The sequence below is a fragment of the Phocoena phocoena genome, chromosome 15 (genome assembly GCF_963924675.1).
Source record: "Phocoena phocoena chromosome 15, mPhoPho1.1, whole genome shotgun sequence".
NCBI classification, from domain to species: Eukaryota; Metazoa; Chordata; class Mammalia; order Artiodactyla; family Phocoenidae; genus Phocoena; species Phocoena phocoena.
The window spans coordinates 22,092,875-22,105,527 of record NC_089233.1 but is presented as its reverse complement, the minus strand read 5'-3'; the positions used below and the strand labels follow the sequence as shown (position 1 = coordinate 22,105,527).

At 44.3% G+C, this 12,653-nt stretch overlaps 1 protein-coding gene across 1 annotated transcript in view; it reads right to left on the bottom strand.

The window, feature by feature from the left end:
* Nucleotides 1-1,349: 1,349 nt before the first annotated feature.
* The window catches only part of DCUN1D3 (defective in cullin neddylation 1 domain containing 3), a 33,175-nt gene continuing 21,871 nt past the window's right edge, over nt 1,350-12,653 (bottom strand). The window contains exons 2-3 of the mRNA XM_065893360.1: nt 3,283-3,818; nt 1,350-1,991 (exon numbers count right to left, since the gene is read on the bottom strand). Coding sequence (XP_065749432.1) covers nt 1,508-1,991; nt 3,283-3,713 — 915 coding nt within the window. The 5' untranslated portion in view covers nt 3,714-3,818 and the 3' untranslated portion in view covers nt 1,350-1,507. The remainder of the gene's footprint in view (nt 1,992-3,282; nt 3,819-12,653) is intronic.

The window sequence follows — 12,653 nt, the reverse complement described above, 5'->3', positions numbered from 1 at the left end:
TGTGAGGAAAAGGCTGAGAAAATTAATCTTCTCTTTAATGAAACTGGTCCAAATTCTGATTCAAAAGCCTCCATTATGATGTTCCCTGGCACTCTTCTTATACTATATATATTGAAGGCTCCCTTTTATAGCCAGTTTTAGCAGGCAAAGAAACAAAGAAATATAGATACATATATGTGTATATATATATATTTTATATAGGTAAAATATATACATATCTTATATATGTATATATACATATTTGGGGGTAGGAAAAGGAGAGGTGAGTCATGTAAACCTAAACAGTCATCACATTACCCCAAATGAGCCTGACATTAACAAAGAAGAAAATAAATAACTTCTGGGGGTTAAGTGACAACATGGGTGCAGCAAGAAGGGAAAGGGCACACGTTTTAACTATTAAATACATTTTTATATTTGTTTGGCAGAGTTCAAGCCAGTCCAGGCTTCTGCACTTGCCAGACAAGTAAGCTGTTGATACTCAATTAAAAAAAAAAATTCAAGCAGAGCTCCATACCACAGTTTTCCTTCAAGTCAGTTGGCCGGCAGGCACAGTTTTCTGACCCCCAGGAACAGAAACTTTGGCTCCAAGGCAAATGAAAAAAAAAAAAAGTATTTCCACTTACAACGTGAAAATACAGAAAGTTCATCAAAGAAAGAAAACTATCAAAGTCTACTTCCAGCAAAACTGAGGTAGCACTGCTTTCTCTGCATTCAATGCTTAAGTGGTTCTCAGTACAATGTGTTCTAAAAAAACCCGCTCACTTGACTGACAGGTGCAGCATGTTGATGGATAAACTCAACATGAAATGCAATAGGTCAAAGAAGGAATGAGCAAGAAGTGAGGAAAATAAGGGTTCCAGATAAATTAGCTTAAAAGGGGGTTGTCACCAGACTACAAATGCTCTTGGCTGGCCTTGGCTCTCCAAGAGCTTTAAATCGCCTGGGAATTAATGCAATGTGGTTAACAGTTAACACTGTTATTCAACTCTGTGTAAATCTTTAAAAATAATTATTACAACCTAAATTCAACGATGTAAACAGCACTACACACAGTACAGACCTGCCCTGAAAAACAAGAATATGCAAAACTGAGATCTGGCACTGTATCGTTTTGTAATGATAATTCAACCTAACTGTCCCATTCCCCCCTCCCTGCTCTACACCCTCCCCCACCCCCCCCAAAAATCTAATTTGTGCAAGAAGTGGCAGGCTTATTCTATCTGAAGGCTTCAAAAAAAAAAAAAAAAAAAAGATACACAACATGTAGCCAGGTTCAGATATTTTGGGGGACCCTCCCCCCAAAAAAGAAATAACCAAAATATCCAAAAAGTGAAGAAAGTGCCTAAAACATGATACAGCATTTTAGAGCCCTTTCAGATACAAGGCAGAGAAAGGTGTAAAGTAGAAAATATCCGGATCTTCAGTAATTTCCAGAAAGGTCCAATTCCTTGGTTGGCTGCAGGGCAGCGGGCAGATCCTTGCTGCTGCTCCTGAGACAGAGCCACTAAGTCTGCTCCTCGGGACATAAGCCCTCGGGCCCTGAGCTGAGTGCACCTCTCCCTTCCCCTTCTCTTTTCCTTCGCTCCATTTCCCACTCCACAAAGGTATCAAAGAGACTTGGCCAGGCCTCATCTTCACTGTAGTTGCTGAGGTCAGGGCCAATCACCTGAGTGAAGTTAAGGAACATGTTCCAAGTGTCCCTGGAGATGCCCTTGATCCCCGAGGGGTTCTCTGTTAGGAAGTTTAGCCACTGGTCCAATACTGGAGGATTGTTCTGGGTAAAGACTAGTTTCCACAGGGCAATGGCTATTTCCCGATGCAGTGACCGCTGCCCTTCTTCAGAGTCCAGGCCGAACTGAAATGTAAACCGGTAGAGATCCTTGAATTTATCCTCTTGTTTGGCTTCTGTTAAGAGGCTAGGGAACCGTGCACAGATCCCATCAATGCTGTCTGCACTTATTGCTTGGCAGCCATCAAAAAACTCCTTCCTGCAACAGGAAGGAGGGGGCACAATTAATAATTGTAAACGGTATAATTTACTGAGAGGCAATATAGTATCATAATTAAGAGGGTAGCTGTGAGGCTGTCTGGATTTGAATGCCAACTCCTGCGCTAACTGTAGTCCTATTTCTTCATCTGCCAAATGGTGAGAATACTACCTCACTTCATAGGGCTCTGGTGAGGACTAAACAAGTTAATATGTCAGCTGCTTCTAATAGTGCCTGGTATATGGTAGAGAGCTGATAATGGTTCATTCACGTATCTATTCATCTTTCCAAAGCGAAACTCAAAGTCTCCTGCTCCATGTTCTGCTTCCCATTCTGCAACAGTGATTAAGCTGTAGACTCTCCTCCAAGATGGGGAGTCTCTTCCTGTTTTCCTTTTGATTCTCTAGGGGTTGTTTGTTTTTGGAATATTTTTGGTGACTGCCAAGGGAAGTTTTTGGAGCCAAAGATTCTGGATGAACCTGGGTAACTCTGCCACCAGAGATCAAAGTTCCGTTATTAAAAAACAAAAATTGAGTATGTATTTTTAACATCTATAAAATAACACTTTTAGCTCACAACATGGTCTCACATTGACCATCATCTCAGAGATTTCTGCAACTGCTGAAGATAGAACGTCTGAGGTCTGTCGAGTAACCTACCCAGGGACTAAAAATTGTATCGAGGGGTTCTCCAAGTCAATTCTTCTTACTTACTTATAACCCAGGGCTCTGGAAACCATACCTTGCAGTGACCCTGCCATGCCGTCTCCCACAAACAACCTCTATAGGGATGAATGACCATGACAATGTACAGAACTACTAGTTGATAACTAGGGCCAGCTGTCCTTGTTGGCGCATAGGCTGGCTAAGGGCAATGTGCAGAGAGCTAGAAGGGGCAACTGGCTTCATGCAGTTACTGAAGCACATCCCCAGTGGCACTCACTATACTGGCACTCAGTGCCTAACACATGACAGGTGTACAATAAACATCGAGTGAGGAAGTGAGTGAATTGACAAGTACAGGAGTGAAAGAAAAGATAAAAGTCAAACAGCAGTGGGGCGGGGCAGCAGCGTGGCAACATGGATTATTCCTCATTTCACTTCAGGCAAGGATGGTTGGTACCCAGTTCTTCAGAGGCTGAATAGCTTTAGAGAAATTGGTCAGAAAAAGAAAATAAGATTTACCCAAAACCCTATGAAGTCAACCCAGTTCTATCCTAGCTGGGTACCACTCCTCAATGGTGCTCTCTTTCCCTCTGATCACCTGGTGACATGAAGTACTTGTGACTAACCTGGTGAATTTGCACATGGTAGCAGCCTGGAACTTCCAAGCCAAGAGCAGCACTCGAAATTCTGTGGGGTCCACACATAGGTCATTGCAAAAGCGCTCCATGCCTTCCTCCAAAATTGCATCCTCCCGCTCGTCCTTATAGCGCCTGAACAGTTCTTCCAACCTCTGCAAGGAAGACTCCTCGGCATTTGACTTGGGCTCCCTCCCAGCATCTCCTGAGGATGTTGGCAGCTGGCAGGTCTCAGTAGCAGCCTCTGCCTTCTTGGTCCCATTGACAAGGATATCCCCACCTGGCTTGCCACAGGCTGGCAGCTGTTCCTCACGGTGGCCTGCACCCCGCCTCCCGTGTGACTTGCTGCTGGGGTCACGGTCTCCATTCTTGCTACCCAGAGTTGATGAGGGATTCTTGCACTTGGTGACACACTGGCCCATGATGCTGGTGGCCTGGCCTCTAGAGTGGCCCCCTCTGGATTGGATGCCCTTGTTGCCACTGGCCCACGTGCCTCAACATGCCATCAGCCAGAGGAGCCAGCCAACCTGGAAGGAAATTAGAGAGCAATCACTGCTGGACAGGGAGACAGAGTATGCAAGCTTCCCTCCAGGGACTGCACACTGGAACACCACTCTGTTTCAATGAGCTAACCATGAACGAGGGGAAATACCCCAAGTTCATCATCACCTCCCTCGTAAGCCCATACCTTCACCTTGGAAATGCAGTGGTTAGAGCACATATGGAGAACCAATAAGGAAAATTCCTAAAATTCTTAAAGGTAACATAGATCACAAAGAAGTTGATTCATGTGCAGAATGCATCAAGGAAGACTACGGTTTTGCCAGAAATATTCCAAAGGAAATCTGTCTTGCCAACTTGCCGTCACATAAGAAAGTTATTTGGACCTGTATTAACCCAGAAGGTACAAATAAAAGGTTCATCTTCTAATCTCTAATGTCAAAATTCTCGGATGTTCTTTTTAAGTAGGATGAGTAGGAAGAAGGGGTAGCCACATCCAAAACAACTATATAGTTTCATAATGGCCTAAAGATGAGATAAAGAATTTGCAGAGTCAAGACTAACGGCAGAGTCCTAGCCAAATAACAAAGTAAAATTTGTCTTGATTACTTCAAATTCCTTTCTGGGACCCACCCGCACAGTAGGTGAAATGCCCTTTCTCCACCCTTTCTCTATCCACCTATGGGAGCCATCCACCAAGACTGTTCTCCACGCCAAGGGTCCCAATCGCTGAGCTTCTTTTCTAACCCCCACCCCCAGCAAGGTGGTATGTAGAGGAAAGTCAAGTTCACACTAAATGTGAATGTCCTGTAGGGCCTGCAGGCTTAGTCTTCCAAGATAGCGTCTCCATTTTAAAAGAAGGGCTGATTTACCCAAATACAGTCTCTAAATGACAGAATAACTGCTAGATGAAAAAGAAGAGCCTGCACTGATACATAACAAACATCACAGTGATTTATTTATTACTTAAGTAACGAAAAAGTGGCTTTTAGAGAATTGCTAGAAATTTCTGGGCCAGGGATGAGGTGATTTCTCTGAAGACTCTATCTACTCAGACTCTTATTCTTACCTTCAACTAGTCCACTAGAAGATCCATCTAAAATTTAGTACTTATAAAAGTTTGCTACCTGCTATAATAACTGCAGCCTCTGAAATTATAATGTTAATACAAATTTAGACCAGGAGCCAGAAGTATAGTCGGGAAAGCAGACCAAATCAATGTCAGTCCCATGCCTCTCCAGCTCTAGGGTCAGGGACCTCCACAATCCAAATTCAAAGCTCTAAGGAGACTGGCCGTGGGGCAGAAGGGTGCTTTTAATGGAAGGCTGGAGCTTTAAACTTTACCTAAAGAACTTTAGCTTCCTCCAAATAGTGCTTGGATAAATTCAGAGTTATCTTCAAAAGGAATTCTAAGGGTATGTTCTGAGTGTACAAGTTTAAAATGACGACCAGAATCATTCCTGTAGTTACCGGAATCACACTGTATCGGGGTGTGTCCCATTGTCCACCTTCAAAGAGAATACATGACAGACGTGATTATACACGCCCTTAAAAAAAGACTCGCAGTTTCACTTAGGTTTCAAAAACACGCTGAAACCCTTAGAAGGGTTTTGGTGTGGAAAATGACAGACCCAAGTAAGTTTTTTAAAGCCTTTTTATGCTTTTAGAATATAGCTAGTAAGCCATGAGCACAACTTGTTACAATTTTAAAAGGTAAGGGGTTAATTCTTAGAAGACCAGCATACAAGGGAAGCAACTGTTCGAGTTGAATTATCTCAAAACAAGCAGGACTATACCATGTGGAGGGTCTGGTTTCCAGATTTGTGTTTCTAAAGACTAAAATGCTGAAAGAAACAAAAGGCCCAAACTTACACAGATCCCACATGCTCCCAGACTGGCAACTCTAGTTCCCAGGCACGCTGACTCACCAGGCTTTGCTGCTCAGCTCCCGCTGCTGAGGGAAGCCCAGGTACCAGGCAGGATAAGAGGATTTCCTGGTTTCCTACTGACCCACCTACCCCAGGCTACTCACCCCTGCCCTACTGGACAGATGCTGCATTATATCAGCTTTGTCCAGATACTGGCGCCAAGGCCTTCACATAGGGACGGAACAGATGGGCCTCCCAAGAGGCCCTAATCCATTTACCCAAGCAGCCCTCCACGTGGGAGCATCTTTGATTGATTACCTGGCTGAAACCTGAAGGGATTTTACATGCCCAGCAGATGAAAAAAGGAGGGGAGATCAATTTAGACAGATGATCAATGAGCAGGTGCCAGGAGGCTGGACCCCCTTCCTCCATTCTGGTCCTTTTCTTTGAAGCAAGTTGTGGTCTCAAGCCAGAAGGAAGTATTTTCAGATCTGATGGTAAGTGTGGTCCCCTGATTACTCAATGGGCTCCCTTCTTTTGTGTCCCCCCTTTCTTTGGGAAAATAGTTCTGTACCCAGAGATTTCTCAGGCTCGATCATGGTGCTCAGCCGTGTGTCCCAGGGTGGCAGCACTTCAGGTGTTTTAAAGCTGAAAGTTTCCCTGGACCCAGTAGCTGCTGGCTAACAGCTAGTAGTAGTCATCAACTGCTGAGTGCTTGATACCACGCCAGGCACCACGTTAAGCACTCTATGGACAGTGACACTCTCACATCCTCACCACAGCCCCATTTAAAGACAGGGAAGCTGAGGCACAAAGAAAATTACCCAAGATCACAAGCAGGACCTGGTATGTCCGGCTTGAGAAACCATGACCTTTCACCACTAGGCTGGACTGCTGAGGCCACCTACATCAGACCCCCTCGGGAAAGCCCACCAATGGATGGGTCCCAAGCTCAGGAGTGTCACCACATCAATCACAGAGCAGCAAGTTTTACAATTAGCCACTGGAAAGAAAAAAAAAAACATGGTCTGTGCCCTGTGCTAAGAAGGGCACCCTAGCCAACTGCCCTCTCCCAGGCAAGCATTACGACCGTGACGCAGGCAGGCAAGATGCCGTTAGGCTCAGTCTCACTGGAGGCGGGGACTAGAATTAGTCCAAAGTTCTTAAACCTGTGATGTTTCAGCCCACCAGCATGGTTAAAAGCTTCAGGTCTTAAAGTCCAACTCTGCCACCGGATGTTCGACCCTGATCAAAACCTGAATTTCCTCAACCTGCAAAACGGTATCTACTTCAAAGAGCAGTTGTAAGGATTCAGTCAGGAAACGCAGATAAAGGGTATCTGGCACACACTGTCCTCCACACAGAAAACACTTGATATGACGGCCATTATTAACAGCCGAGTAGTATCTGATTAGCCTGACGGAAGCCCCAGCTTGTCCCATCTGAACAATGGGCTCCAGGCTTTGGCTTCCCCAGGCCCAGACAGGCCGCCTACCCTTGCCTTGAGTCATGCAGTTGCGTCTTGCTCAAAAACAGTCTCTTGAACTACAGCACTGACCCTGCTCAAATGCACCATTGGTCAGAAATACCTGGGGGAATCAGATCCTCCACAGGATAAGACTTGTGAATGACGCTGAATAAAATCAAGCTGGGTATTTGCTGTGCGCTCTGGATACTCTGAATTGCTGGTCACTCCCTGTCCCTAAGGTGGGACAGCCTTCCAGCCAGTTCCAGACTCCATTCCCTTTCCACTAGGTTCCAGCTCTGTAGAGCTGCAAAAGACAGGATTTCCAACTTGCTACTTATTTATACTCATTTATACTTGCCAGTGGTCCTCCTGCCACCTCTCTGAAGTGGACAGCCTCAACACCATCTGGGCACCCCAGAGCCAAATTTCACTAACAGAGCATCATTACTAATGAATACCACTTTGTACTTGTTAGTACATTGTAACAGCTACATATAAATGTAGCTCTATGAAATAATTACCCCCATTTCATAGAAAGAGAAATGGAGGTACACGGAGGTCAATGAGCTATCTAGGAAGGGAGAAACTGGAGCAGGGTAATTAAGAGGAAGAGCTCTGGGAGCAGACAAACCTGGATCTGAATCATGGTGATGGACCAACTTTGTGACCATCAGCATGTAACTTTAATGGGACAGTTGTACCTCATGGTCTGGTGGATAGAGTAAATGAGATAACCCATGTAAAATCCTCTGCCCAATATCTGGCTCATAAAAAGTATTCAGTAAGGGGGCTTCCCTGGTGGCGCAGTGGTTGAGAGTCTGCCTGCCGATGCAGGGGACGCGGGTTCGTGCCCCGGTCCGGGAAGATCCCACGTGCCGCGGAGCGGCTGGGCCCGTGAGCCATGGCCGCTGAGCCTGCGCGTCCGGAGCCTGGGCTCCGCAACAGCAGAGGCCACAACAGTGAGAGGCCCACGTACCACAAAAAAAAAAAAAAAAAAAAAAAAGTATTCAGTAAGTGTTAGCCTTTATTACAGTTGTTATTATCACAAAGTTGGTGACAGAATCAAGTCTCCCTTCTAGAACAGTGCTCTTGTCAGCAGCCAGGCCAGGTCTCCTGGGGCAGTTCAGGTATGCTGACGCCCCAAATGCCCACAGCAGCTTTCCTGTTCTTGCAGTAAGTGATTCTGCTCTCCTGTTTCAGCTAAAGTGGCATAAATGAGTGAAATGGAGCGAGAGACAAGGAGGGGTGGGAAGAAAGGAAAGGTAGGAAGAAGAATAAAGGGGGCAAAAAAGCCACAAACCAGGAAACCTACTTCTATGCACAGGCTTGGGGGTTTACTTGAAAGACAGTAACTGCTCAGCTTATGCTGGACTAAGACCAGCCTCCAGCTTTCCTCCTTCAGTCTCAGCTCTAACTTCGCCTCTCTCCCTCACTGCTTCCGTGCATCAGCTTCCAGCCTCCCTCCTCCCTGTGCCAGCCCCAGCTGCTGTTCCTGGGGATGGGCTTGGCTGCCTGCCTGGCCCCAGGCCTGGCGCTGGCACTGCTGGGCTGAGGGCAATCCCAGAGGTCGTGGTCCCAGTGGATGCTCTGGCTCCAGAGAGCCACAGAAGAAGAGATCAGGAAACTGTTTCTATCTCTTAGGCAGTTCCATGAAGTGACAATCAGACAAGTCCCTGTCTTCTAGGACTTACTATCTACCTCTGAAACAGAATCACCTCTTATGGAACAGAAGGACCACGAAGGGCTAAACCACACAAAGACAAATGGAGACAGGAAAGGAGAGTGGAGTGTGGACCAGTGTTATGGAAAGAAAGGTGGAGGGACTGATGAAGAGAAATTGGTATTTGTGGGACATGGGGCTATATGCTTCATATACATCACCTTCAAACCTCACAACAACCTAGGTTGTCAGAGCCCTTACAGATTAGGAAACTGAGGTTTCTTAACCACTAAGCAGTGGGACTAGGAAATAAAACCAGTCTGTCAAGACTCCAAAATCAACTCATTGGGAAAGTTTCACAGAGAAGATGAGTCTTGTTCTGGGTCTTCAATGACTGGAAGCATAAAGTGGAAAGGAAGGAGGCAAAGGACCAATCTGGTTGGTCCAAGTTGAGACAGGATTTTAAAATGTTTATTAATAGCAATACCTTTTAAGTTACATGTATGTATTGAGGAGACTGACATGAATTATCACATTTAACCCACTACAACTCTGTGAGGAAGATAATATAACCTTCACTTTACAGAAGGGGAAACTGAACAGAGTTTAAGGGATTTGGCCTGAGGTGATACAGGAAAAGGGATTCAAACGCAGGCAGTGTAATTCTAAACTCACCATTCTACATCACTGGCCTCACTACATACTGTTCTTTGCTATGACGTATGCCAAGATATATCCTTCCCCTAAGGAGATGATGATGGCCCAAGAAGAAAAGATACATTTTCAACACCTGATTGTATTCCAGAGGTACTGAGTCAACAGGAACAGAGTAAACTCCCAGGAAGCCTTCAGTTCTGGTCTGGGATCTCCCTACGCAATGTGTGTCCTTGAACAACTCCCTTAACCTCTCTGAGTCTGTGTTCCCATGATTAAAATCCTTCCAAGTCTAATACTCTAGGACTACCTTCACGTTTTGGTATCCAGAAAGGCTGAAGTTCTATATTTGCAAGCCTTCTGAGGACAGGCATTTTGCCTCCTCAGTGAACAGCTCTCATACTTTTTGCCCAAGCCTGTTAGAGCCAAGGGAAAATGAGAAGTCCAAAAAGATACAGAAAGCAGAGTAACTCCAATCTGAACAAGAGGTAAAAGATTACACTGTTTTTGCAGGCTTCCCTGTTCTAATCATCTTAGTTTGAACTCTGCAGGGTCAGGAATAGGCCCTGACATATGGAAAACAGAGCAAGCTGGCTCACTGTTGTAGCTGGCTGGGAGCTAAAAAACAGGGGGCAAAGGCTGGCACCAAAATCCAGTGTCAGCAAGGCACTCGAGATCTACTCTGATGACTTCCTTGAGAGAAGGAACTGATCCAATCCACCCCTCCCATTCTGTTCCCATCTAGAGTCTGTTCAGAAGCAACAAGCCACTGACGGATGTTGGTGCTTCTACATATTACAGCAATAAGAAACCCATCTTTCCAACTTCCATCCAAACAGTTTGCATAGCTAGTTGGGCGCATGATTTTACTTCTTACTATATATGCCAGACATCCAGCTGCCAGGGGCTGAAGCAGCTGTACTAGCAGAAGCCACCCCCCGCCCCGGGGAGTCTCAAAGCAAGACCACAAGAGCCTCTTGATCCCAACTGGCAGCTGCAGATGCTGAAGGACCTGAGACAAAGTTGGGAAATGGGTGGTGTCCGTTTATAAACTACTTCCTAGAAAGTAAACTTGCAAAAATAACAAGGAGGAAAGACTGAGGGCGTACTTTAAAATGCAAAGTCTTCTGCTTGCTGTCATTTGGAACTTGGGACTTACAAGAGCACCTTTGGAGACTAGGTCTTACCTAGAGCTACTTGGGAGGAAAAGCTGTTTCCCCTGCCAAAGCAAATGAGACGCGTCTGCTATTTTCATGCTTTTAAAAGACTTTCTGTCCTAAAATGTACTGCAAGCAGCAAGCTAAAACAGCAGTCCCACTTAGGGAGGGGTAGGAACACAAGACTTTCTACATCAACCAATCTCAAAAGTGCGGAAAGAGGGATGGAGGAAAAGAGGGAGGGAGGAAAGGTAAAATTTTTTAAAAAGAAAATAAACCAATTGGTTATATTTCTGTAAAATAATCTTAGGTCACAGGACTAAGACCAGTCAGCTTTGTACAAAACAATTTTTCTTTTCTTTTTAAAGGGTTCTTACATTCCTTACCTTGCATACTTCAGATATACTAAGGATATATATACAACTGAGGTCTGAGGACTGAAGTCAGTGTGGGCTCGCAAGAACAAATACTACTTGCCAAATACAACCAAGCCAACACACACGTATACTATAAAGTTTCCAAATACCAAAGAATCAAGCATTTTTGGCCTCTGGGTTCCAGAGCTGCTACATGTTTAATCCCACATGACTCAAAACAACCAAAAAAGAGCTGAATTATTCTACTGACCCACACTTGGAATATTTTTGCTGTCACTATTGATCTGGACACGTCAGACTGTCCACTTATTTGCAAAGTACGCATCATTAACGGGCACCAGATTTCTAGGTTGGCCACTCTTTTTGTTTCTGCACCAGTTTTTTCATTAACTAACTTTCCCTGTTTAAAACCAGAGGGCTGTCTTGGATTTGTGCTCTGTGGTACCATAATAAAAATGGCATGCCTGCTCTATGCTATACTCTTTATCTCTGGTTTTAGCTTGGAGCTTATCTTCAGGACACAGCCTCATAGGCCATACTGAAGGTAAAACCACCGGTTAGGCACCACTTCCCTGCTTCCAATTAGCATATGGATACCAGCCACCCTGGAGGTCTACCAGACTGTAGATAATTCGTTCTCAAACACCCAATTACCACATCAACTGTTCACCTTTCAGTCACCTGAGGAATTCAGCAGTCAATAACTGACTGAAAAATAGTTAACTGGAGTTGAGATTTGGTCTTTGCATCTAAGTAAAAGAAAGGAAACTATGAAATGAGTCAAAAGGTGAGAAAGGAACCCGATATAAAGATGATAAATGAGTGCATGCAGACGTCTTAGAGGGGCACCTGAATGACCACAAGTGTACAGATGTGGTTTCTATAGCCACATTTCTTCTAAATAGATCTCAGGTTCATCACATGGTAACTAATGTGATGTTTGCTAATTCTTTAAAAAAAAAATCCAAATTCATTAAGGCCACATTTATCAGTTTTTTCCTAGAGGCCCATGATGGAAGCTGCTAATGCATAGTAGATGGAAAGAGGAAGGGGGACAGAAAAAAGATCTGTATAATAAAAGAATATCTGTTTTCAACCACATCAGTAAGCTGGTCAGAGAACTAAGGCCACTAAGACGTTCTTACCCACTGCCAAATTCAAAAGCATTACATAGTTATTCTGTAAAGTTCAGAAAATACGGAGAAGCATAGAGAGAAAAAAGTCCCCTAGTATCCCACCACCTACAATTAATATTTTGGAGTATATCCTTTCAGTGTTTTATATAAGCACATATGGATGGCACAGCTAAGTAAATACATGCATGTTCATACTACACACATTGAACTTTTAAACAAAACTGGGTTGTATTGTACGTTCTATTTTGCAAATTTTTCCATTTTATACTTTTTCATATAAATCTTCTCTCATCAAATGCTTTTAAAAGAGCAGCATTCAATGGCAGTACTGGTATCACCACTGACACACCAGCTATTTCACACAACCCATAAACTATTTATAGCCTACTACTCAATCTGTCAAAAATTTGGTGCTGCACTGCAGAGGGGTTACAGAAAGGTTGAGACTCTCTGTTAAAACAGATTTAATAGCCAGATAGGTCTTTCATTGATAATTTGTCGATTTAAAATAAACTCTCATTGTTGGACATTTAGTTTGCTT